The 27,164-nt window shown below is 31.1% G+C and overlaps 3 protein-coding genes and 1 long non-coding RNA gene across 6 annotated transcripts; 3 read left to right on the forward strand and 1 right to left on the reverse strand.

Annotated features, from left to right (window-relative positions):
- Window positions 1-1,214: 1,214 nt before the first annotated feature.
- On the reverse strand, window positions 1,215-4,119 carry LOC121216252 (probable serine/threonine-protein kinase PBL25). Its single transcript, XM_041091722.1, has 5 exons — window positions 3,713-4,119; window positions 3,045-3,208; window positions 2,711-2,900; window positions 2,246-2,637; window positions 1,215-2,152 (listed from the first exon to the last, which is right to left on the reverse strand). The coding sequence occupies exons 1-5, from the start codon at window positions 3,822-3,824 to the stop codon at window positions 1,448-1,450; spliced, it is 1,563 nt and encodes a 520-aa protein (XP_040947656.1). The 5' UTR covers window positions 3,825-4,119; the 3' UTR covers window positions 1,215-1,447.
- Window positions 4,120-8,396: 4,277 nt separating this feature from the next.
- Window positions 8,397-12,429, forward strand: LOC107959422 (uncharacterized). 3 transcript variants are annotated; one of them, XR_005912349.1, is made up of 2 exons: window positions 8,397-8,501; window positions 10,674-12,429. It is a non-coding gene; the product is annotated as an uncharacterized lncRNA (long non-coding RNA). The 3 variants fall into 3 exon arrangements; XR_005912350.1 differs by having other exon boundaries at window positions 8,418-8,501; window positions 9,459-12,429; XR_005912348.1 differs by having other exon boundaries at window positions 8,421-8,501; window positions 9,454-12,429.
- A 1,092-nt stretch (window positions 12,430-13,521) lies between these two features.
- On the forward strand, window positions 13,522-18,079 carry LOC107959424 (putative F-box protein PP2-B2). Its single transcript, XM_016895485.2, has 6 exons — window positions 13,522-13,908; window positions 14,845-14,963; window positions 15,305-15,760; window positions 15,843-15,993; window positions 17,122-17,240; window positions 17,476-18,079. The coding sequence occupies exons 1-6, from the start codon at window positions 13,600-13,602 to the stop codon at window positions 17,900-17,902; spliced, it is 1,581 nt and encodes a 526-aa protein (XP_016750974.1). The 5' UTR covers window positions 13,522-13,599; the 3' UTR covers window positions 17,903-18,079.
- A 6,600-nt stretch (window positions 18,080-24,679) lies between these two features.
- Window positions 24,680-26,603, forward strand: LOC107959425 (F-box protein PP2-B10). Its single transcript, XM_041091723.1, has 3 exons — window positions 24,680-25,122; window positions 25,764-25,882; window positions 26,073-26,603. The coding sequence occupies exons 1-3, from the start codon at window positions 24,811-24,813 to the stop codon at window positions 26,521-26,523; spliced, it is 882 nt and encodes a 293-aa protein (XP_040947657.1). The 5' UTR covers window positions 24,680-24,810; the 3' UTR covers window positions 26,524-26,603.
- The last annotated feature ends 561 nt before the right edge of the window (window positions 26,604-27,164 follow it).

Consider the following 27,164-nt stretch of genomic DNA (forward strand, 5'->3'; position numbering starts at 1 on the left):
CACTTCCATATAAACACTCTACTTTTCTAAGCAATTATCAACTATTCGTTTCAACAATTGGCATTAGAATTTCCCACTTTACGTAGCTAGTAATGTTTACTAGTGTTGGTAATTTCTAAATATGGAAGGATCTTCAATTGTTTGTCCTCATAAGTTGGAGGGTTCTAATTATGCTTATTGGAAGACATGAATGAAATCCCTTATCAAGTACACAGGGAAAGCATGATGCTTTGTCCTCACTAGTTGAGAATCACCTATGATTGAGACAAAAGCAAAAAGAACTCGAAAGTCTAAGTTGGCTTGGACCATTGATGAAGAACAATTTGCAAACACCAGTTCTAAAGCTCTTTAAGCTATCTTCTATGATGTCGATGCATAAGAATTTAAGAGGACTTCAAAGTGGACAACTGCTAACGAGGCATGAGACATCCTTGAAACTGCTCATGAAGGCACAAGCATAGTAAAGCAATCTAAGATGCAGATTGTAACCACTAAATTTGAGGATTCAAAAACTATTGGTGATTTTTATGCAAAGCTTTGTAATCTGTCTAATCAAGCTTTTGCACTTGGAGAATAATATCTCACTCAAAACTGGTTAGAAAAGTATTGAGGTCATTGTTTAAAAGATTTGCCATCAATGTCACTACCACTGAAGGAGCAAAAACTCTAAACATCATGAAGATTGATGAACGAATCAGATTTCTACAAGCCTTTGAGATAACCCTAGATGAACCCAAATCAAGCAAAGCCAAGGGAGAAAGGATAATTGCTTTGCAAGTGACAAATACAGTGACCAGTTTTGTCTCAACTGCGACTGAAGATCTTCAAGAACAAATTGATTTGCTTACTCAGAATTTTAGCAAAGCTTTCAAGAAGCAGTACTCCAAAAGATTCAAGAAGTTTGAGGCCACCAAAAACATCACAAGGATAAATCTAAAGGTGATAATTAGAGAAGAAGCTAAGAGAAAAAAAGAAGAAGAAAGGAATCAAATGTCATGAGTGTCATGGGTTTGGACACATTTAGTCTTAGTGTTCTAACATGTTGAAAAAAAAATCGTTGCGTGTAACCTGGAACGATGAAGATTTTAATAGTAGTTCTGACACTGAAAAATATCACTTGAAGTAACTGTAAGGATTTCTTTTGATAAATTAAAAATAAAAAATAAAAACATAAATTTTTTAACTTAGTCCCTGTATAATGTGATTCGGTAAACTCAACTTCATAATTTCTTCTTTCCTTTCGAAATTGCAATTATAAACCACTTAAAAGTTATTTAATATCTACATTGCATTCACAGTTCATACATGTATATATAAATAATCATAAGTATTTCTTTTTAGAAGTTTTTAATGAGATGATTTCATGTAAATAATTGTATATGTATATGTATGTAGCTGTTGTGAAGGTTCTTTTTTCTTATTTTTTGTGGAGTAGTTGGCTTTCATCCTATGATTCTCCATTACTGCTGCGAGGATTGTTAGTAACCTTCTTAGAATATTGCCTACGGTTCTTACTGCTATTTGCATGCGCCGATTCGCTGCTTTTGCGGCTTGATAACTTTGTTGATTTCCTTCTATCTTCCTCACTTGAACCCTCCGCCCCTTGGCTGTAGTCCTGGCTTATTGAAGGCTTTGATTTTCTGCGGTTCTCTCGTCTCGAAGACACATTTCCTCCATGGCTGCTGATTTCTTCTCTTGAACGGGAACTTCCATGATTGGATCTTCTACTATAATCACGACTCACACGACTTTCTCCATTACTATTCATACTTCTACTTCTAATGCTACTGCTACGGCTATGGCTACGGCTACTGCAGTCATCGTCATCGTCTTCGTCTTCGTCGTCATCGTCGTCATGATCTGATTCGTTATCTGATTTACTATCTTGTTTGTTCAGCTTCTCATCATTAACACACTGCTGGGATTGCGGCTTAGATGAAATAGGCGGAATACAACTCTCTGGTTTGGCCATGGAAAGAAAACTCAAGGCTGTCACCACATCACTCATCAAAGGACGGGCAGTAGCTTCATCTTGCAAGCACATGGCTGCTATCCCAACAGCTTGATTCAAGTCCCTTTCAGGGAATCGCTTTTTAAGCAAAGGATCCGCCATTTCTGGAAACCTTTTTGGTTCCCTGAATATTGGTTGTGCCTGTTTCAAACAAAGAACCAGCAGATGGTCAATTATTAAAAGTTGGATGGTACGAGAAAATTGGGAAGCTATCACTGAAGCAAATCTACATACCCAGGCAACTAAGTTTTGCTCATCAACAGGTTTGGTAGTGTCCATGACTCTTCTCCCAGTGATAAGTTCTAGTAGAACGACTCCAAAACTGTATACATCTGAAATAGGGGTGAGTCTACCTGATCTTGAATACTCAGGAGCACTGTAACCATAAGTTCCCATCGACCTTGACTGCAAAGGCATCTTGTCTGTTGAAGGATCAAGCTTGTCTAGTCCAATATCAGACAGTTTTGGGTTCAAATGTTCATCCAACAAAACGTTTGAGGACTTGAAATCACGATATATAATTGGAGGATTGGTCTTATCATGCAAATACTCTAGACCTTGAGCTGCACCGTATGCTATTTTCATCCTGGGAATCCACTCTAATGGCTTTTCTTGAGCCTTTTTGCCTGAAATTACATTTCTCAAAAGCAGAAACATTTATGAAAATGAAGAGACAAAAGGAGAAGTTTATATATATACCTTGTAGATGATCTTCTACAGAACCCTCCTGCATGAATTCATAAATCAGAAGCCTCTGATCTCCATCAGCACAATATCCAATAAGACTCACCAAATTAGGATGCTGTAAGTGACTGAGTTTGGCAACCTCCGCAAGAAAATCTTTGTCTCCTAGCACTGCATTCCTGTCAAGTTGTTTCACAGCAACAACCTGTCTCCAAATTCCAACCGAGGGTGAATCAAACATTGTGGCAGGTATAAAAATGAAATGCAATCTAAAGAAAGGTTACTATAAATGTTTATGGTATTTATCAATTTTTTATTTGCAATAAAATAAAGAAAGAAAAGAGAGCACCTGGCCAGTACCCTGAAGGGTCCCCTTGTAAACTTTACCGAAACCACCTTCACCCAACACACATTCTTGACGGAAATTCTTAGTGGCGGCGGCTAGCTCACGGAATGTAAATGCTTGAGCCTCTATGTTTCCATCTTCTGCCTCCAAGTTTTCCTTTTTGGGCTCTTAATTCACACAAACCAACAATAACTTTAAATTAAAAAAAACAAATTATTTAGTATGAGAAACTTAAATCATTAATTAATTTATTTAGGTCTCAAAGTTATTGTTTTAGAAAATTTTAAATTTTTAACTTTCTTTATAATATTTTTAAAAATATAAATTTTGAAATTTTTATAAATATTTTGAATTTTAAAAATTATTTAAATTTATTTTTGTAATTTTTATTGGGAGAAACTAATTTGCTCATTTTCAAATTTGACAAAGAAGTATTTACACTAACATGTTATTCGAATTATTCGAGTTGTAAAATTTAACTCATTGGTTTCCATTATATTAATTAGATCTCATTGATTCCAAAAAAAAAAACTCATTGGAAATTAATTAATAATAAAAACTAATTAAGTTTTTTTTTAAGTTATTAATTTTTATTATTTTTTACATAAATTATGAAATCTTATATAATCCAAAAGTTTTAAAGGAAAAAAAAAAGCTAGCACAAGTCATACCAGGTGCTTTTGACTGAATAGGTTCACCAGACAAAGATTTGTGACTGGGATCCCCTCTGCTACTGGATTCCTTCTTGCTTTTTTGTGATGAGAAACAAGGGAAACAACTCATTTTGTGCGATAGATATCAACTGCGAATGACTGTCAACACCAACAAATTAACGATGAATAAAGTTGTAATCAATGTTGTGAGAGACAATGTGTGCAAAATGGTGAGAGGAGCCTTCAAGAGATTGAAGGGCTCTTAAAAGGAGGAACAAGGGAAAAACCATTAAACAATAAGAGATCTTGAGTACCCATGTTTTTGGAAAAAACCAAAACAAAAACCAAAGAAACAAAAATGTTTCAAGTTTTTTGTTTTGTTTTGGTTTCCTCGGCTTTGAGCTTTAGGAGAAAAAAGTGGGAGATTTGAGTGGACAATTCGTTTGGGAAAATGGATTTCTAAAAAAAGATATATTTATATGAGACATAGAGGTTATCGGTAAAAATATTATGGAGGTCTTTGTATTAGAAGTTGATTGTATTTTGCCTTTATTAAAAAAAATGGGCAAATTAATCCCTCCACGTTAAATCAATGAGCAAATTAATCCATTTATTAAAAATTTCATCCAATTTTATGAATAAAAATCGATCCCTATACGTCAGCAAGTGGTACACATGGCATGCTACATGTTACTGTCTAGTTATTATGTTAGCTCAACCAATTTTGAACAATATAAAGATGCAACGGCTTGAAAATCAGTGGTGTCAAAAAATACGATTTTGGGACCCTGTTTCCGTAAACCTTACCCGTAAATATTTAATAAAAATATTTACGAAGTTATATTATAGAGGAATTGGATTTTAAATAGGTAATTTCACCGAATTAATTAATTAATGTATAAGGATTAAATTGTAAAAGTGGTAAAAATCTAAATACTATAAATTTTTATTAATTAGAAATGGATTAAGGACTAAAGTGGAAATTATACCCCTTTAGAAATGATAATGGATGGTAGTTAGTGATGTTAGGTTTATAATAAGGTTAAAATGGTAAATTAATAAATATATAAAATGTAATAATAATAAAAACAGTCAAAGTGGATGGAAATAGAACATTTATTCTCTTCATCCATTCCAAACGGATTTCGGCAAGAAAAGGGAGAAGGAGAATCGACCTTAGGGTTTTGAATTTCAAAGTTTTAATTGGTTAGTTCAATTTAGTCATTTTCTTATGATAACTATATTTTTTTAGATCATGGGAGCTTAATTTAACTAGCTCGTGTATCAATTTACAAAACTGTTGAAGTTTTAGAAAGTTATCATTATTGTTTTCTTGATGTTTAAGTGTTAAATTGATGGAATTTAAGCTTTGAGGTGAAAAATGACTTAATTGTGAAGTTAATTGATAATTTAGTACATTAGGGGCCAAATTGAATGAATTATAAAATTTTATGTAGAAATCAAAAATAGGGGGTCTCTAATGGATTATAGTGGAATAAGAATTAAATTTGGAGCTCTAAATTGAAAGTTGTGTTAGTCCCAATTTTAGGGACTATATTGAATAAAATGAAAAGTTTGTATAAAATGACAAGTGATTGTGAATTTAGTTGTATATGGATGGTGTTATATGTTTATGTTAATCTGTAGCTAACATCGACCCAGATTCCTCGAGAGGGAAGGGAAAAACTAAAGCCGTCGATGAATAGCTCAGAGTTTTCGATTTGTATTTCTATTCTTCAACTCATTTAAATTGTTTTATATTTTTACTGCTTAGGATAAAATATTGAATTTAGTTGTAATAGATCAGTTGAATGAAATTGATATAAAAATGTTGATTTCCGAAAGAAAGGACTAAATTGAAAGGGATAGCAAATAGTGTCATTGGAGGGAAGTATGAAATTGGCTCTGAGTTGGACTAAAACCTATTATTCTATGTGGTACATTGATGAGTTGAACTATGAATTGTGATTGATTGGGTAAGAATTGAAATCTTGTGGAAATTTGAAGATTTGTTGTTTAGTCAATGTGCATGTCATACTTCGTTTTATCCGATGAGGCACTAGGTGCCAAATACATCGATGAGCGCTAGACACAAACTAATATTTCGTAAGAATAGTTGAGAATTGAGATGTTGTAAGCTAATGCGGTAAGTTGTTGAATCGATTAACAACACTTGCTTAAACAAATCTATAAGACATAATGATGCACTTAGTGAATTATTAAATTTTGGTGAAATCCATGAATGCCTTTTTTATCTTGCTCTTATTAATTATTGAATTATAGAAATACCACTGAGTTGATTACTCAGCCATTGGTTTATTTTCCATACACATTAGGTTTCATCGTGATCCTCTTATTGACGTCAGCATCCAGCCGTAATTCTGGACTCCTCAAAGTTGGTGAAATTATTTGTTAGCTTTATGGCATGTATCTAGGAGAATCCTTTATATTTTACTAATTTGAAGATTAATTTTGGAGGTTGATAAACCTTGTATGAATGTTAATGTTAGGTTGATAATAGTATGAAACATAGGTGTATAAATGAATGTTTTGGCAATATAATGAATCATATTTGTGAGTTTTCATGAATGATAGTTGATGGTACAATGGTATGCTTTGAGCCTAGGGATAGCAAATTTTGATGTATTGATTGAATGGTGCGAATGCATGGAAAAGTAGTTGTGTTCTAATTTGTTGTCTGATGTGTTTTTGGTGCCAAATTAAGGCATGTTGATTTGGTTGTTTATGAAAATGCTTAAATGATGAAATGGTTGCATTTTGGCTAGTTTTGTGAATCTTTTAAGTGTATAATGTCATCTTTTGAATCAAGATTGGTTTGGGCATGAAATGAGCACAAAATGGAAGTTTTAGACCATTTTGGTACTAAAGTATCGATACCTGGTATCGATACTTAACATTTTAGTGCAATTAGATTTTTAAACAAAATGTAAAAATGGTATGGGTACCATTACTATATCAAGGTACCAATGCTTCAAAATGGTATTGATACATTTGGCTTTTGATTAACTATTACAAAAGAAACAGAATTGTAAAATGGTATCTATACTATAAATTGGTATCAATGTATTTACATTAGTATCGATACCTTATGCCAAGTATAGATACTTGTGTTTTAAAGATGAATTTTTCAAACATCGAAGCAAGATTTGGTATTGGTACCTACCAGATGTATCGATGCCTATTCCAAAATTTTGAAAGTTTACAAACTAGCACTATTTCATGTTCGGATCAACAATTAAGTTCCCAGAAGTTCGATTGAATCTCGGATAGTCTCCTCGTTAAATAATTATTATAATTAGGTACTGCTTGATGGTTTATGTAAAGTATTCACTATGTTTTCGGTGTAATTGCCCGACAATGGTTGTAGCATTCTGTAACTCGGACCCGGTGATCGAGTCGAGAGAGGGGTATTACAAAAGGGATGAAATTTTTTAAAAGAAATAATCAATTTACACTTTAATCTAACATATAAAGACTAATTTACCTATTTTTTGAATAGGAAAAACAAAATGCAAGTATTTTTACCTATAAATATTGTTGTAAATGCTTGCCATTGCTTAAAGGTTTGTAATTGATATTGGACATCATAGTTTTTCTTTTTATTTATATCAAGTTAAATGGAAATTAAAATCTTAATTTCTAAATTAGATTCTTTTAATTAAATTACATAAATATTATACTAACAAAATAGTATTACAAGTAATTAAGTATTGCGATTTTAAAAATAAAAAATAAAAAATAATTTTTTAATATATTCATTTCAAAAAATAATTTTATATTAAAAACCACTTAATTTTTTTGACTTTTTTAACATTAATTTTATTAGAGGAGGATAATGTGCTTTAGCGCACTCAAACTCGTGTCCTCTTATACTAACAACAATACCGATATCAATTGAGTTAGACTTAATTAACTTTTACCCATAGAGTAAGTGTAATAAATTATATTTTCTTTTTAAATGAGGAATTTTAACCCATGTAAGGATATCTAAACGTTTAGATTACCAAAACTAAAATTTGTTGTTTTATTATTATTAAATTGTCCTTTTGTTTTTTATAGGTAAAACTATGTGAATAGTCTCTATACTTATTTATTTGTGCAAATTTAGGCCCTCTATTTTTATTTATCAAAATCGATCCCTCTACTTTTTGCTTTTCTCTTTTTTAGTTCTTTGGCCTAACACTTTCCATTATGCCCTTTAAGTTCAATCACATGGTTTTTTCTCTATTTACACGTCATTTTTTTAATGACCAGATAATTACACATTGGAGGTGATATATCACATAATTTCACCTTAACACTTAAAAAAAAGAAGTAAAAGTTGGGGGTATAACGCGCTCAAATTTCCTCGTGACAAAAAGTTCGATTCAGTGGTAAACTTATTAAATCGAACCATTTTAAGATACAAAACAAAGAGATTTTTAGGAATAAGCAAGGTGGCGGATTTAAAATATTTTTAATTTGTTAGTTGTGTTATTGGATTGCATTGATTAGTTAGTATTTAGGAGTTAGAATCTATGGCATATGGACTAGATTGCAACAATAGCAAAATTTGTGGGTCAATGTCTAAATAACGAGAAGTTAGATTTAATCATAAGAAGGACTAGAGTGGTTATTAGACCAAGGATAAGTTAGCAAATTTCCCAATGGGTAAAAGTGGTTGGAGGGAACAGTTATAGGGGTTTCCATTCTCCCGATCATTTTTCAAGTTTCCAACCAAACACATTTCTCAAATTTTGTATTCATTTTCTTCAATATTTGGCTCCATCAATCAATTTCCAGCAAGGTAAATTTATTTTGTTACTAATTTTTATCATTCTTTTTAGTTTTACAAGCTTGAATATCAAATTTTCTTCTTCCATTGTGCATTTCACGTTAGCTTCCATGAAAGGTAGATTTTCAATTCCTGGTGATTTTCAACGAAATGAGGTTAAAGATTTAATGGTTTTGAGATTTTAAATTATTTTAAGCTCTTAGGATTGAAGATCTTTCAAGAATTAAGCATTTTTTTTATTTTAGATATTCATTTTCGTCATTTTTCAATGCTAGAGAGAACTTTGGTTTTGTGTTGTTTTTTAGTTAGTTTCTCAATGGTTTTAATTCTAGAATCATGTGGGAATAGGAATTTTCATATTTATTTGGAATTTAAGTTGAGTTTTGGAGGGTTGTCATTAAACAGTCTAGAGAGAGAAAGTGAGTTGTGTTGAGGTTTTCTTGATTTCTAGAGGAGTTTTGATAAAGTTATAGACTTTGAATCACAGTTGAATCGATAGGAATTAGATTTGGTTAGCTTTGGTTGGGGGTAGAAAGAGTTCTCTTGCGAATATTAGGAAACGAAATGGAATCTCGCTTCATCGAATTGCGTTGCTTCAGTAATTCTAAGTGTTTCAATGGTTGAATTATGATTTTACGAACCCATTTCTACTGTTTTGGTTTGAAAATGAAGTTAATGAGATTGGAGAAAGTTCCAAAGCTAAGGGGAAGGAGAAAGTCTTAGAACTATGGAAGCATGAGTCAATTACACATTTGAGATGTTTTGTTGAGGTTGAGCATGCTTTTGTATGAAACTTAGGAGTACTGATATATGTGAGTGTCAAGGTGATGCTTTCGATGCTTATTATTATTAGTAAATATGCTTAAATTGTTAAAACAGCCTTATTAAACAATCTTGGAATGTGATCAGGTATAGTTGGGATGCTATGGTATAATGAGCTTAATTCTTTTGTGATTATTGTTAGATTAGCTTAATGCGCCCAGGAGTTTTTGGTGTGGTGGGAGGGTTTTCTTGTTAGATCTTATACATGTTCGTGATTGGAGGGTGTTTTAGTGCTATGCACTTGTATGGTGTGTTGGGTTGGAAGTTGTGTTATTACTCACAATGGCGTTTCATTTATGTTATGGCACTCATGTGTAACTTGATGTGTTTAGGAGTATCATGTATCCAAGATTTTCATGCTTGATTAATAAAGGCTACAATCTAACTATGTTATAATAAAATTGAATGTTGTGTATGAGCAAAGTATTTGGTAATAAGTATTAGTTGTCTTTGAAAATTATGAGAATATATGATTCGTGGCGTAAATGATTAAGAAAATTATAAAAATGTTGTAATTTGTGGTCTGAATTCATGTCGTAATGATTATATGTTGTTGAATTTAAGCTTAGTATGCTTTTATTATCTAACATGTTCCGTGCTCAAGTCTCTGTTGATTTGATTCGGATCGTGTGTTGGCTCCACCTCCGAGGAATTTCAGGTGTTCAATTTCCATTTGTAATGTCTCTTTATGTTTTAGTTGTATTGATATTTGGACTTTTTTTTTTGTTAAGTTAATTTTGGTCTTGTGTAGAGCTAACAGAACAGGTAATAAATTTGAGTCTGAGATTGATCTAGAGATAAATTTGACCCAAAGTCTGGAAAAATATAAATTTATAATTAAACCGACATATTAATAATTAATATAAATAAAGAATATGATATTACTTAAAATATAAATAAATAATAATTAGTTATTTTTTGAAAATGTATTCATAAACTAGAGTTGGATGCCTCTACCATTTGGCTCCATTAATTCATTCACAATCGTAATTGTGAAGTGAAGGTATGGTTTTAGTTTTAGGCACCTCTGACTTTAATTAAATTGTCAAAGCTTCCTATAATGTCTCTGTTTGTGGGAGATTTGCTTGTAAATATGTTTGTATTTTTATATGCTACTCATACATTACCAACAGTAGGAAAAGCATATATATATATTTTGGACAAGAGTTTCATTCATAACAAACTTAAATTTCATTTTCCATTACCAGACAACATTTAAAAAAAAAAAAAACCCCAGAAAACCTAGAGCTGGTCCTTCAAAGTAAACCATTAATGCTAATTACCAAGCTTATCAGTAATCCTTAGACTCCTTCGCCAAGCTTATGCTCCTGTTCAGCTTCTCACGCTTGGCTGCAACAACAGGTGACTCCTCCACAATATGCTGGAAGCCACTACCGTTTGGCCCCATTCACAAGCCTCTTTCATCTTCAATGTCAGATTATGGATTGCTCTTTTGCTCGATGCCTGAAGCTTAGGATAGTTCTCGGAATGATTCATCAACACATTTATAACAACATCCTCCGAATATCCCCACACCTCGCTCATGAATACAACTGGCTTGCTGGAAATTTCTCTCACTTTCTCCTACAGAATAGTTAAGAATGCTGTTCTTGGAAGAAAATTTGGCAGAATAATACCTTTAGCTTCCTCCAAAACGAGTATTTCATCCATCAAAAAGTTTGTTGAGAATGATAAGTTATATTGGGAACCTTTCTGAAGATCATCAGAGAAATTGTTGAGCATTTCAGCTAGCCTAGCTGTGCAGTGCATCCTTTTCTCATCCAGATATTCTTCAAATTCTCCGTTAACAAGGATTTTCTGCATCGACTCCTGAGCTGCGCCTATAATCTGAATAAACCCCGTCATTGCCTCCGCTGGGGAAGACGAACACATTGGCATTTTCTTTAGCTCCGAGATGATGTGATTCAATTTTTCAGTAATTTTTCGTACGATCTCTGGCGAACATTTTGATATTATTGTAGCTAGAATTTGAACAAGCTTCTGAGCCAATACTGGTATTCCCACAAAAGAGGATGTGATTGAAACAGCCTTGCTTCTTCGATTCTTGCTTCCTCGTATGACTCATCACCAATACGGTTGCACACATATATATAACCGAGCCCTATGTTAACACCATCGGCTGTAACTTTCTCTAGCAATCCTTAAGGTGATTTATCGGCTTTCGTTACGACAGCAAGTGTATGGACCACCGTCTTGTCTACTTGCCGGGAATTCTAATGGACTCACATGTTGAAAAATCAACAGATGCGGATAAAACATTGACGATAATGCTTTCCTCAGGCTTGATATAGTCCATGATGATATCTCTAATTTGCTCATAGATATTTTCAGGCTGCCCATGAACTGGGACTCTAGTGAAACCAGGTAGATCAACCATTGTTAAATCAGGAACTATATTCTTTTTAACAACCAGGGTCAAGGGATTATTTGAGATACCCTTACCCTGGCCAGCAATCTCATTGGTCGCTTCCACTATAGCATTGGCAATGTCTTCTTCATCCGTGGAGACAGTTCTACCATTGAACTCCAACGAAAACTCCGGTGCCGATGCCTAATGATTTTGAAGCCTCATTATGAGAGGAACTCTAGTGCATATCCCCTGTACCCTGGGAAGGTTAATACCTACAAGAGATTCAAGTACACTGGATTTCCCTGAAGATTGATCACCAACCACAACAATGGTGGATAGTTGAATCCCTCCTTTCATCACCATCAAATTCCTAAGCTTGTCCACGACGTCCAAGAGAGGTCAAATCCGATCATCATGAGAGGAAACAATAGGTGCACTGATAGCTTCCAATTGTTGAGCAGGTATCACAGCAGGAGTGTCTTGAACATCGTCGTTCATGGCTCTGACAACTAAAGCCCTATTGTCTTTGCCTTTTGCAGAAAAACCGATTCTTTTATTCATTTCTTTCGAGTGAATGATCAAAATGATAAAGAGAGTAGAAGTGACAGATGATTGAAAAAAGATAAAAGAATTGTAGTGTACTTATAAGAAGTTCGTTCTAGATTTATTGTAGTAAGAGAGATGAAATAATTTATTTATATATAAACTAGTTTATACACAATATATAAAAAGTACCATTTATACATATTAATAAGAATGCAAATAAAGTTGATATATTATCAGTAGTAAAATTAATATTTTGTAAATGTATAAATATAATTTGTTTTAATTACTGAAAACACTTTCATAATTTTCCTAATTAAAATAGTACTCGATTAACTCGTGACATATTTAATCAGAGATTTAAATAATAGTAATTATCATGGTTATATATGTTACTCAATTTTTACATTCCCTCTAAAGATTAGAGAATGTGATTAGGGTGTCGGTCCAATTTCTATAATTACTAACCATTTGAATTGGTGGAGTATTAGTCCTATTGTAAATTAAAAATTAATTGGGAGGTGATTTGCAAAATTTAGAACTTGCAATAGGCCTGGTTATGGGTTAGGTCGCGTTAATATAAAGCTTTAGACTCGTTTTTAGGTTTAAACTTGGCCCAATTTGAAAAATGATTTTAAAATTTTGTCAAAGTCCAGCCCAGCCTGCGTGGATTAAATTTTTGTATCATTTTTATATAAAAATAAATTTTGAAAACATAATACATCAAATACATTAAAAGCATTAAAATAAATGTTCTTAACAAATTAAAAATACATTAAAAAAACTTTTTATACTTAAATAACACTAGCATAGTTGCAACTTAACAAACAAATGCCTCTAAAATAGTAGTAAAATTAATAATAAAACAAAAGCTATACAACATCTAAACAACAATAACAAAATAGGAGCAATATAATAACAAAATAGCAACAAAACAACATCAAAATGCCAACAAACGACAACAAAATAGTAGTAAACAACAATGAAAAAAATTTAGACAAATTCAGACACCCGAATCTCAAGCCAAAAAATTTACTCAAGACTCGGCCGGTTTAAAAGACGAATCTTTTGTTTTTAAACTTAATTTTCGTACTTACATTTTTACTTAAATTCTTCTATTTTTTCAGACCTTAAGACATATATGAATGACCCAACACATAAAGCACCTTTTAGGAATAAGATACAGGTTCCATTGCCGATTGAGACGCATTACCTTCCAATTTTTAATTTATAACCAAAAGTGAATGACTTGACTTTAATTAGAGATTTTTTATTCCTTATTTTTCCGTCTATATATATATCCTTCACATCCCATCGCAATTCTCACGCTTAATCCCATACGGTTTTTCCTTTTTCTAATTTTGACTGGATCTCATGAAATGTAAAGTTTCTGAAATGGAAGAAGGAGGGAATGGAGAGCTTAGCATCGACACTCTCAACCTTAATGCTCTTCCACAAGATTGTATCGCCACCATCATTTCCTTTACCTCCCCTCGAGATGCCTGTAGATTGTCGATTGTTTCAACTATATTTAAATTGGCTGCTGAATCCGATGCTGTTTGGGAAAGCTTCTTGCCATCTCAATACCAAGCTTTAATTCGCTCGTCTCTCTCTTTCTCTTCCAAGAAAGAGCTTTATCTTAGCCTCTGTGAGAATCCTGTTCTCATTGAAGGTGGACGAAAGGTGATTTCAGTCTCTCTCTCTCTCTCTCTCTCTCTCCTTTACTTTTTTTTTCTTTAAATTACAATGAAATATTCCATAGAATTATTATGTAATTTAATTTCCATTTAAGACGTATAACTTGATAATTTGAAATTTTTAAGAGTGAAATTTAGAGTGAATAAAATTCGATTCAATTTAAAAAAAAATAATTTTAATTTAATCGAGTTAAGTTATTAGAGTTATAAAAATTAATTTTAAATTAATATGTTTAATGTTATTTCTTATCTATATTATTACTTGAATCATTCAATTAAAAATATTTTATAAATAAAGGGATAAATTTCAAATTTATACATAAATTTTGATTTAATGTGCAACTGTATACATGAATTGTAATTTGGTGCAATTATACACGTGAAACTCTAATTATGTTTCAAATATGTACTTGAAACTTTAATTTTGATTAAATCATACACGTTAAAGAAATAAATACATCAACTTATTTTTATATTGAATAAATATAATTATTTTATATATGCAATATATAAACATAAAATGATGTTATATCAATAATTGTGTTAATAGCTTACAGGAATTGGATTAAATCAAAATTTCATGTATAAAATTATACAAAATGAAAGTTCGTGTATATAATTGCACATTAAATCAACTTTTATTTCACTATGATTTTAATTTATATTGAACCAGTTGGGATTTAGTTTCTTTTGCTAATTATAGTATTCTTTTTTTTAATAAGCTTGATAAAATTACATTTTGACATCTCAAAAATGATAAAATTGTAGTTTTACTATAATAAAAATATACAATTGAATTTCGCCCCCTTCCTCCAAAAAATTTTTCTGATTTGGCCCTTGGTTATTGCTTGAATTTTTTTTAGCAATTCCTTTATGTTGTTTTTTTTTTACTTTTAATTCTTTTGTTCTTTGTATATAACAGAGTTTTTGGTTGGAAAAAGTGAGTGGCAAGAAATGTTACATGCTGTCACCCAAAGACCTCTACATTGAATGGGTTAACACCCCAACTTATTGGAGATGGGTGTCTATACCCGAGGCCAGGTCTATCTCTCCTCCTCGTCGTTGGATTCAGGGATTAAAATGAATAGTGTATATTTTGATATTTGAGAATATCTCATATACATTTTCGAGAATTTGGATATTACAAATTTGAATAATATTTAAATTTATTTATTTTACTCATTATTGGTAGTAGATTCAGAATTGACATAGGTATCCATCATTGAATATCTATTATCTGAATTTACTTTATTTAATATTCAAATATCTAAATTTACTATTCATATCAATAATCCAAAATTCCTCTTTCCCTTCACATTCCTTTATCTAGCAACTCATTTTCTATTGTTGCTATCACTTAAAATTTTTTTATATTAAAATAGGTTTGAAGAGGTATCGGAGCTCCTGAGTGTTTGTTGGTTTGAAATCCGTGGAAAGATTAGTATCTCCAGGCTTTCACCCATGACACTCTACAAGGCTTACCTTGTTTTCAAAGTACATGATGTTTATGGGTTTGACCATTATCCTGTGAATCTTAGTGTTGGACTTGTTGGAACTGATGGTAGTATGCGAACTGCGTATTTGGATCCAGAACATGTTCTAACAGAGCAACAATCTACACCAGTTGAAGACGAGATGTTCCCAAAGGCTAGAGTAGACGGGTGGCTAGAGGTTGAGTTGGGTGAGTTCTTCAATGAGGGATGCGTTTGTGATGGGGAATTGGAAATGACTACTATCGAGATAGATGGCGGTAATTGGAAGGGAGGTCTCATTTTCCAGGGGATTGAGATCAGGGCCGTCACGCCTAATCTATGTGACGCAAACTTGGGCTTGGATTCGTGAGTTTATATATATATATATTGATTAAATTATTATTTGTTAGAATACCAATTGAATTACGGATAATAATAAAATTTACAGATTGTCGGCTACTGAATCTGATACTGCTTGGGAAAGCTTGTTGCCATGTCAATACCAGGATTTAGTTCCCACATTGGTCTCTTTCTCTTCCAAGAAAGATATTTATCTTAGTCTAGGCGGAAATCCTGTCCTCATTGAAGGTGGACGGAAGGTAATTTCGTCCTTTCTCTGTCTCTCCTTTAGGTTTTTTCTTCTTTAAATTGTATTGAAAAATTCCTTAGCATTTTTATATAATTTAATTTACATTTAGGACAGATAAGTTAATATTTTTAAATTTTTAACCCAAAAATGAAATTTAGATACATGCTTCATATTCTAAAAGCAAAATTATACAGTAAATATAGAGGTGTTCATAGGTTGGGTCTGGCCGGGTTTAGATCAGGCCTAAGCATGATATTAACATATTTTATATTTGCCCAAGCTCGCCCTGACCCGAAATATGTGTTTAAAATTTTGCCTAAACTCGCTTATAATTGCAAAAGATTAACCCAAGCCTATTTTAGGCCCACTCATATTATTTTTAATTTTTTTAAATATTTATATTATATTATTTTAATGTTTAATAATTTTATAAAATTTTTATTTATTGAATTTCTTTATATACTCATCTTAACATTATTTTTTTAATATGTTTTAAATTAGATAATATATAAAAATAACATAATATAAAATATTATAAACTTAAAAATAAGTCAGGCTGAGTTAGGCTCAGACCTTGAATGTTCAAGACCGAGCTTGAATTATATTTTAAATGGGCCTAACTTTTTTCTTCAACTCATTTTTCGAGTCTAATATTTTTACACAAACCCTCCTAAATTTCGAGTAGGCCTTCAAACCTGAGCAAGTAGCCCGCCCTATGAAAAATCACATATTGCCCTTGTCCAACATTATTACTATTTTGAACTTTGAACTTTTTTTTGAAATATATTATTTGCCTTTCATGATAATATGGTTTGTTTCCTTTATATGTGGAAAAATAGCAACTATTTTATTCTTGTGGTTCTTTTTTCTTTTAATTTTTGAAGGCAAAAAGTGAATTTGGATAAAACAAAGAGTAAATTTAAATAATTAAATTAACAAGATATGTGATTTTTATTTATATGAAAATTATGTTTAATGTTTCCAATTTATATTGAAAATCTTTTTGGAAAAGTAAAATAGGCAAGTAACAAAGGTAGGAAGCTCTTAACTTATCATGCAATGTTTTGGTTGTTTATGTTTTCATTTTCCTTTGCATGTAACTTAATTCTAGCAAATATTGTTGGTATTGATGAAACAGAGTTTTTGGTTGGAAAAAGCGAGTGGCAAGAAATGTTACATGCTATCACCCAAGGAACTCTACATTGAATGGGTTAACACTCCAACGTATTGGAGTTGGGTTCGTATACTCGAGGCCAGGTCTCTCTTTCCTCCTTGCCGTTGGATTTAGGAATGGCAATGAATTTACATTTTGCGACTTCGGATATTATTCGGATCCATTTATTTTAATTATTATTTGAAACAGATTCAAAATGGATATTAATATTGATCATTGAATATTTATTATCTAAATTCGCTTTGTTTTTGTCGATAACATAATCAAATATTTGAATCCACTACTCGTAACATGTAAAACATTTTGATGTTAAAATAGGTTTGAAAAGGTACCGAAACTTATTAGTGTTTGTTGGTTTGAAATCCGCGGCAAGATTAGTGTGTGCATGCTTTCACCCAAGACGCACTACAAGGCTTACCTTGTATACAAAGTACGTAATGTTTACGGGTTTGAATTTTATCCAGTGAAACTTAGTGTTGGAGTTGTTGGCACTGAAGGTAGTAAAAGAGCTGCCTATTTGGAACCAGAAAGAGACCGTATTCCAATAGACCTACAACCGACACCTAATGATGTTCAGTTCCCAAAGGCTAGAGTAGATGGGTGGTTAGAGGTTGAGATGGGTGAGTTCTTCAATGAGGGATGCATGAATGCTGGGGAATTGGAAATGAGTGCTTTGGAGATTGAGGGCGGTAACTGGAAAGGTGGTCTCATTTTCCAGGGAATTGAGATCAGGGCCATCGCCTAATTTATGTGCATCGGATTTGAGCTCCGACTTGTGACTCATAAGTTTATTTTTATTTTGTTTTCAAACCTTTTAAGAGTTGGATTTGTGATTAAATAGGTGAGTCTTTCAGTTGATTCAAACCGGTTCATGTAAATAATGAAAAAGTCTTATGAAATAAATATTATTAATTTATATTTATTTTTGTTGATGTTTTATATTGTGACCTTTTATAAATTTTTTATCGAGTTATTTTCAGTTTCATTATAACATTTCAATAAAATGACTTTTGTTGTTGTGTTTGCTATTATCAACCTGCTACCTGGTTATTCGACTGGGACTAACCCATAAGCCTACATAGTTCACACGTGATAAGTTCACATCCTCACATGAACTCGCACGGGTTGGATTCGCACCATCATGCAGGTGAATCCGTACATTGTGAACACGTGTTAATCTTATAATAGGGCATGTGTTGGTATGCATGGGGGCCTACCTAGGATGTCATCCAAGAATAGGGACCGTGTAATATAAATAGAGAATTTAAACCCCTTTAAAAGATGGACACAAAAAAATATTCAACAACTTTAATATAGTATAATATATATATATAACTACAAAAGTTATGTTTGATTTCATTTGTGGATTAATCTTATTTGATATTAGTGGCTTGTTAATGTTAGATCCATACACCTAATTTGTTAACTTTTATCTAATTGTTCCATTATATATTCGATAATGAAAAATGATCATCACTCCTCTAAATAATGACTAAATCATTTTTCAAAGATAAATGACCCATGTGCATATTCTATTTTCATAAATCATATAATGTCATTGAGAGGATATTATTAACTTTTTATATAAGCTACGATTCCACCATATGTAAGTGAAACTACATCATGTACAAGTTACATACCCAATATACCAATGTTTTTTCTTACTTCTTCGAGACACATAGGTTTTTAGTGTATCAAAGCATTTAAGTCATACATACATAATCCTTCACTTACAAAGGATCAAGGTAAGTACTCAATAAACGTAGTAAATTAATCCATGAACAGGTATAAAATTGATTCATATTGAGTTCAATCCAATATATTATTAATCTAGACTAAATCAAATCTAATATTTTTTATATATTTTAAATAGTCAATTCTTGTAGCCATAAAAAGTTGTGTGAAGTTTAGTCTTCAAAAATTGTACAAACTAAATTAGTTTGTTTCTTTCTTGTTACAATTATTTGAGGTTATATTTTAGTTATTAGACAACAATCATTTTAATTTTTACTTAAAATGAATTACTTAACATGAAAAAGGTGGAGTCCAAATTTAACCTACACTCAATTCACATTTCAATCAAATAATAAACAAATGATTAACCCAATCCCGCTCCAAAGAGAGAATTACTTAAATATGTAACACTCCAAAATTTTCGATATATTTGGTACTAATTCGTGATTGGGATTTGTTAACATTTGAAGAATATGGAATTGAGTCGAATAAAAATAATACTTAAGGAATAAAATTTATATTAGAGATGGAAATTAATGAAAATTTTGTGAAAGTGAAAAAAGGACCAAATTGAAATTTTTGAAAAGGTTGACAAATATACAATTTGAAAAAAGAAAGAAAGAGAAAATGTGAGTTATTAACGGTTATTTGACAAGAGAACGACTTGGAAAATGAAAAGATACGATGAAAATCATTTTCGGACTAAATTGGAAAATATTTGAAAGTACGTGGATTAATTTGTGATTTTACCATTTTTAACGTGAAACGTGTATTTTTTACCACCCATGGACTTATATTAGAAATTAAATGTGATTGATGAATTTTGAGTTTGATCGGTACCTATATGATGTGAAGAAAGTCTAATAAGGTAAAAAGGGGTTATTGTTCAATTTTTCTATAAAAAAGCATTTTGGTTATTTCACTTGAATCTTATATTGGAAATATTATTTTGATGAGATATTGTATGTTTTAGATGAATGTGATCCATTGGATGTGATTAATGAAAAAGGGTCAAATATGGAGCATACATTTAATTTTAGTGAACTTTGATTTTTTTTACCACCCATTTTTTTTTTCAAAATGAGAAAAAAAAAAGGGAAAAGAGAGCATTTTTGCTCAGATTTTCTTGAGCTCAAATCATCATAGGCTCAAATTTGATAACATCATACAATTAACAACTAGAGAAGAAATGAATGCTAGCACTAAGTCATACCCCCAAATGTGATAGAAACCAAAATCATGTAAGTGATCACAGAATAGATTTGTGGGCTTCTATTCCCATATTATTGTGACATCGAGACATCTGATTTTCATCCATTGTTGCATATTGAGTCACATGTACTTCTTCTAATCTTAATAAGGAGACAACCGTTTAAAATTTTAGAATTTGGGTTAGAGATTTATAAGTATGTAGATAATTTATAATATAAATGATTTTTTTTAGTTTTATATGAGAAATAAACAAGTGAGATAAACTATTTAAATGGATCTCGACACCATGAATTTTTAGTTCTGTTTAATTTTTTAAAATATTTTCTATTAGGATTTTTAAATTAATCTTGACCCTCAAGGGCATCAAAGTCCGTTTTAATTTTCCATTTCTCTAATTGTTTTTTTTTAAGATTTTCCAAAATCTAAATGGACATTGACAACTAAAGGTATTGAAATGCATTTAAATTTTAAGGAAATCATGATTTCGACACCTTGAGATTAGAGAGGGGACTCTAGAAAGAATATGGGCATTAAAAGGTGTCCAGGTTCCTTTTGATGTCTAGATTCCTTCCATAATCTCCTCCTTAATCCCGGAGGGCTCAAGAAACTTGGCCAGTCACAAAAAATAAAGAACCTTAACACTCATAATGTCAAGTTATCTTTAAAAAACATATACTTTTAGTAGAGCTGAGAAAATAAGCTTGAGCTTGAAAGCCCGCTCGTGCCGGTCTAAGACCGTAACAATCTGTGTTCAAGAAAATCCGGACCTATAATGACCTGAGCTCAAAAAAATCTAAATTCGAGAAAAATCTAAACCCAAGAAAGCTTGAGCTCGAGTTAATTTGAGCCCAAGATCGACTTGGGCTTGAGATCAATCCAAGCTCATGTTTGTGATAGTTTTGATCTAAAACTTGAAAAAGTCCAAATTTATAACGAAACAGACATTAATAATCAATATAATTATATGATAATATTTAAATAAAAATAAAATGTAAATTGTTAAGTATTTGATTTATGTAAATATATTGTAAATAGTATATAATTATATTAAACTTTAAAAGTAACAATAAATCTATAACACCCCTTGTCTGACCCGATCATCAGGTCCGAGCTACAGGATGTCACATTTGTTGCTGAAGCAACTATAAACATTTAACATTCAAATCACAACGCAATACATGCAAACATAAACATTTTAAACCATAGTCATGATACACCACCTTTCTCGAGTCTTATACAAACCTACATATGCTCTAAAGTTGGCCTGAAATGGAACAATGACCAATTTTTAAAAGCCTTAAATCTTTAGGTCGACGTCGTGACGTGAGGGATTTCCTTTTCGCGACGTGACATACTAACTTGGCCTTGTTGTGACAACGGGGTTCCTCATCACGTCGTAGCCTGAAGTCCAGAGCTCGTCGCGACAACCATCGCCCGACATCGCGACGTGGACTCTGTTTTTGGTACATCTTTTACCATTTGGTACTTATTCTATGTCAACCTAACCAATTTCACATTTGGTGCATGTTTGCCAAACTTTTCTCATAAAAAATATACCAAAACACATTCCAACATTTCATTTAATCATTATAAATCAACCAATCCAAAGGCATAATTTGGCATCAAAACATATCAGTTAAACTTAATCAACTTTAACTTAATCAACCATTCACCTAGCCATCCAATGCCATCATTTTTACCATATTATTTCATACTTAAACATACCATTTTAATGCCATTCACAAATCCATAACATGTTACCAAACATACATATACATGTTGGCATTAACCTTCCTAAATATCAAACATTAGATAAGATTCGAACTACTTTCCAAGCTAACACATATGAACATCTATGTACATGCCACATAACCGAACTTTAAAACGTTTGAAAGACGACCGAATCAAAAATGGAATAGTGTGAGCTTCCACTTTGATCCGACTTAACTTAACTAGTCAAATCAACAAACAAGTCGAATTTGTAAGGACTAATCAATAATTTTATCTTTTCCTCGGTTATTTTTGGTTTGGCTCAATTCTTGATCTAAACAATAATTCAATTCAATTTATCAATTCCCAAAAATTTTATAAAATCCTACCGAATGCATGAATCAATCCAATTTCATTTTTCAAATGTCTCTAAAGTTTTACATTTTATTCAATTTAGCCCCTAAAATTGAAAATGTAATATCTTTCAAATTTGAGCTTTGATTTCGAAACCGATCTCAATTATATCCTTCTATAATCCTATATTATGTATAATTACAAAAATTTCACATCAATTTTGAAATCTATACACTTTAGTTCTTATGTTCAATAACTAGCAATTATAATTTACAATCTAATCTTTTTCACTTCTAAACTTAAAATCTAACAATTTAATATCAATTGCTTCAAGAATTTATCAATAGAAACTTTTATAAACTTTAACAATTTTACAAATTGGTACATGAACTGGCTAAATCAAGTTCCCATTACCTCAAAAATATAAAAATTACAAGAAAATGATTAAATTGAACTCGCCTATTAATAATCAAAAGTTTGAGCTTACCTAACCCTATTTTTTTCTCTCGTTTGCTCGTGAAGAAGAAGAAGAAGAAGAAGAAGAAGAAGAAGAAGATGAAAATGTTAAACATAATTAACTTTTGTATTTTATACTTTATTGACCTTTAATTAAACATAATTAACTAATCAAACCTTAATTAAGTTAATGTTAAACATAATTAACAATTTTGGTGGATTCCAATGAATATCCGCCTCGATTGTCACATTAAAAAGGGGCTAATTTTTCCTTGGGTCCTTCAGCTATTGAAAAATCTATAGCGATAAACTTTTACAACTTTGACAATTTAGTCTTTGTACCTTAATTAACTATCCATTTGACAAAATTAAGGGACCAAACTTTAATTAACCTTTACATTAACCTTGTAAATATTAAATAATAATATTTAAGGACTCAAACATCGAAAATGGAGTTCCAAAACCACCATTTTCTAACACCACTAAAAAATAAACCGTATATTCAATTATAAATTAAACAAATTCTAAAAACATTCACTATTAATATAAAATAATTTTAATGTAAATTTTTTTTCAATTGAATGCATTTTTTATCGGTTTAATTGATTTTTTAATTATTTTACTCAAGACTTTTTTATTCTTAAGCATGTAAAAAATATTTTTTTAATATTTAAAATTTAATAATAAAATAAAAATTATTCAAATATAATTTTAGTAATTTAATGAATAATAAAGATTGTTTTTTTGTCAATTTAAAAATTTCTCCGAACTCATGCCGTATATATTCTAGATAATAATTCAAACAAATAAAATTTATATACATATCATATAACCATAAATATTACATACAACTAAACAAAAAAAATATTTATATAAATTCATATAAATAACATCATATAATAATATTAATTATATTTATAAAATTCTTATATGTATTATATAATCATAAACATTATATATTTTTAATTATGTTATATACAAAATTTCTATTAAAACAAAACATCTATATAAAAATTTTGTTTTATATTATGATTACGTAAACGTAAAATGGATTATTTTGTTCGAAATATAATTTATAAAACATCAAAATTATGTGAATCTGTTTAAATTACTCCGACTTGAACCAATTCGAATTCGAGAAATTCTCAACCCAAAAAATTTTAAATTCAAAAGAACTGAATCTAAACTAATCCGAACCTAAAAGTAATTTAAACCCGAACCCAAACGTTGGTAATGGGACCATGGTCCATTGTCACGTCTTACCTTTTCATTCTTTTAAAATATAATTACTAAGTCCTTTGGAGTTTTTTATATTAATATTCAAAATTCATGGTATAATTTGGTTCTACTCGATTTTATTTTTGGTTTTCTATATAAATTTTTAAATTTATTTTTATAAAATAAATTTTGTTTTATGATTTTTTTAATATTATTTGATAAAATTTTTAAAAAATTATAAATATTTTTAAAATACAATAATTTTTCAAGATCTTTTAATTTTTTTACTATTTTAAATATAAAACATTTATTTTTATGTTATAAAAAATTAAAAAAATTAAATTTGATTTGGTTTCGAGTAATTGAGGTTTTTAAATTTGCATTTCATAAGCCGTCCAAATACTTTGATTTGAATTGTTTTTCAGTTTTTCTTGTTAGAACTGTTTATAGTTATCCTTCTTAACAATGCCATCTCAAGGTTTAAGTTTACGTTCTCTTATTAAAAATGTAATGTGTCCTACCATTGCACTAACGCTTATCATATATTAAGCATTTTATTGAGTTTGTATCATGTGTCAACCAAAATCAACTTAGGGTGGGTTTGAATAGGCGGTGTAATGCGTTTAGCTTATTTTTTTTGTTTCATGCTACAATATTGTTATCGTATTTAATCTCTCTGTCACCGCTATTTTTACACTAACCGTAGATAAACGCACCGCCTATCCAAATTCACCCTTGGTTGACATTATTTTTTTATAAAGCAGAAAATATTAATACGAGAATATTTTTATTTTTTATATTTTAATAAAATAATGGGTAATCTACATTTTAAAAATTTAACTTAACTGATTTTGGTCAAGTCAATGACTTAATCGCTAAGCTCAGTGCCTCCCCCTTCCCTATTTTTCTACGTCTATATATATAATATACTTGGTATCTCGGTGACTACAAATCGATTTTTCTGATCTAATGAAAACCGAGGTTTCTGGAATGGAAGAAAGAAAAGTAAAGGGAGAGGTTATGTGCGGCACTCTCGACCTGACTGCTCTCCCACTAGATTGTGTCACCCTCATTATTTCCTTGACCTCCCCTCGAGATGCCTGTAGATTGTCGCTTGTTTCAACTGCTTTTAATTCGGCTGCTGAATCCGATGCTGTTTGGGAAAGCTTCTTGCCATCCCAATACCAGGAATTAATTCCCTCATCGCTCTCTTTCTCGTCCAAGAAACAACTTTATCTTAGCCTCTGTGAAAATCCCCTTCTCATTGAAGCTGGACGAAAGGTAATTTCATCCTTTCTCTTTCAAGTTATATAATTTAATGTCCATTTAGGGTTTTGCAGGTTAAAAATCTGAAAATCTAAGAGTCATATTTAGCTTTTGGATGCTTCATTTTCTGAAAGCAAAATCATTGTAATTCTATTAATATCACATGTTTTGTCCAATCATATTATTATTTTGAATTTTAAGTTCTTGAAATATTATTTTCCTTTGATCTGAATATGGCTTGTTTCCCTTACATGGGAAAGTCAGCAAGGAATTTTATCTGGTTATTCTTTTTCTTTTTTCTTTTGATTTTTGAAGGCAAAAACTGTATTGGGATAAAACAAGAACAAATTTAAATAATTGAATTATTAAGATATATTATTTTAATTTATATGGAAACTTTGTCTAATATTTCCCTTATATGTCTAATTTTATCTAATCGTGTTTGTTGTTCGGATTTGCATAATTCACCAAAAAAAAAAAAGCAACTAACAGAAGTAAGAAGCTTAGAAAGTACTTTGGAGAAGCTTTTGACATATTAATTACGAGCTATGCCATTGTTGCTGGAATCTTTTTCTTAACAATTCCTATGTGTTGTTTATATCTATTTTTAATTCTTTTGTTCTTTACATATAACTTAGTTGGTATTGATGAAACAGAGTTTTTGGCTCGAAAGAGTGAGTGGGAAGAAATGTTACATGCTGTCACCCAGGGACCTCTCCATTATATGGAGTGACACCCCAGATTATTGGAGATGGGTGTCTATACCCGAGGCCAGGTTTTTCTCTCCTCCTTGCCATGCTGGTTGGGTGTAAATGATAACAATAGGATGCTTATCCATCTTTTAAATTCAAAATAATTGAAAATCTTTTAAGAGAAAATACTTGCTTATTCATCTTTGATGGATACCTGTGTTTGAATAAGAGAACTTCTCTTTGGCAATTCATTTTCCATTGTTGTTAAAATAGGTTTGACGAGGTAGCAGAGCTTCTGCACGTTTGCTGGTTTGAAATCCGTGGAAGGATTAGTATCTCCATGCTTTCACCCATGACGCACTACAAGGCTTACCTTGTTTTCCAAGCAGATAATGTTTATGGGTTTGACTATCATCCAGTGAATCTTAGTGTTGGAGTTGTTGGCACTGAAGGTAGCAAGAGAAGTGCCTATTTGCAACCAAAAAAAGGACGGAGACGGCTATATTCGCAGATAAGAGAGGAACAACCTACACCGGGTGATGATGTTCAGTTCCCAAAGGCTAGAGTAGACAGGTGGTTAGAGGTTGAGATGGGTGAGTTCTTCAATGAGGGATGCGTTGATGATGGGGAACTGGAAATGAGTGCAGTGGAGATTGAGGGCGGTAACTGGAAAGGTAGCCTCATTTTCCAGGGGATTGAGATCAGGGCCATCACACCTAATTGATATGCCTAGGACTTGGCTCAGACACAGTGAATTATAAGTGTATGTTTAAGATAAATAAAATTGGTGAGACTTCTTGTTTACTGTTTCAGATGGCTTAGTTTACTTTTTCTGATATTTAGAAACAGAGGAAGAAGGAACATAGCTCCCTACAATATCGTATCATAGTTTACTTTTCTGATATTTAGAGCGATGCTCTCTTTAGTAAATGAAGAACAATATTGCTAGCAAATAAATTAATTGTTGAGTAATTCAACGCAAGTAAAAATTACATTTGAAAAGAAAAAATACTTTGAAACATGAATTATTTGAAATTTCACCCATATATATATTTAAACGTAAATTAGAATTTTAAATTATTTTTTTCGAAATTTAGGAAAATAAATTTGACGGTCGAAATATATATTATGTGAAACAATTCAACGTTTATATATGGTGTTATATGTATATTCTCATTATAACAATATTCTTATTAGAAGTGAGCAAAACTCGATTCGACTCGAAAAAAGTAAAAAAATTTTGAATTTCGAGTTAAACGAATCGAGTTATTCAAGTCAACTCGAATTTTTTTTTCAAATTTCAAGTCGAATAACTCGAATAATTCGAATAAATCGAATATCAAACTCTAATATTTTACATTTTTA

This window comes from Gossypium hirsutum, chromosome D04, assembly GCF_007990345.1.
Source record: "Gossypium hirsutum isolate 1008001.06 chromosome D04, Gossypium_hirsutum_v2.1, whole genome shotgun sequence".
Lineage (NCBI taxonomy): Eukaryota > Viridiplantae > Streptophyta > Magnoliopsida > Malvales > Malvaceae > Gossypium > Gossypium hirsutum.

Excerpts from the sequence above, each read along its gene's own strand:
- LOC121216252 (XM_041091722.1), bottom strand. The coding sequence starts at position 3,824 with ATGAGTTGTTTCCCTTGTTTCTCATCACAAAAAAGCAAGAAGGAATCC. Across the intron at positions 3,209-3,712 it reads TATTCAGTCAAAAGCACCTG|AGCCCAAAAAGGAAAACTTG; the intron begins GTATGACTTGTG and ends GTGTGAATTAAG. Across the intron at positions 2,638-2,710 it reads TGTAGAAGATCATCTACAAG|GCAAAAAGGCTCAAGAAAAG; the intron begins GTATATATATAA and ends ATGTAATTTCAG.
- LOC107959424 (XM_016895485.2), top strand. The coding sequence starts at position 13,600 with ATGAAATGTAAAGTTTCTGAAATGGAAGAAGGAGGGAATGGAGAGCTT. Across the intron at positions 15,761-15,842 it reads GCAAACTTGGGCTTGGATTC|ATTGTCGGCTACTGAATCTG; the intron begins GTGAGTTTATAT and ends TAAAATTTACAG. Across the intron at positions 17,241-17,475 it reads GTTCGTATACTCGAGGCCAG|GTTTGAAAAGGTACCGAAAC; the intron begins GTCTCTCTTTCC and ends ATGTTAAAATAG.
- LOC107959425 (XM_041091723.1), top strand. The coding sequence starts at position 24,811 with ATGAAAACCGAGGTTTCTGGAATGGAAGAAAGAAAAGTAAAGGGAGAG. Across the intron at positions 25,123-25,763 it reads TCATTGAAGCTGGACGAAAG|AGTTTTTGGCTCGAAAGAGT; the intron begins GTAATTTCATCC and ends TTGATGAAACAG. Across the intron at positions 25,883-26,072 it reads GTGTCTATACCCGAGGCCAG|GTTTGACGAGGTAGCAGAGC; the intron begins GTTTTTCTCTCC and ends TTGTTAAAATAG.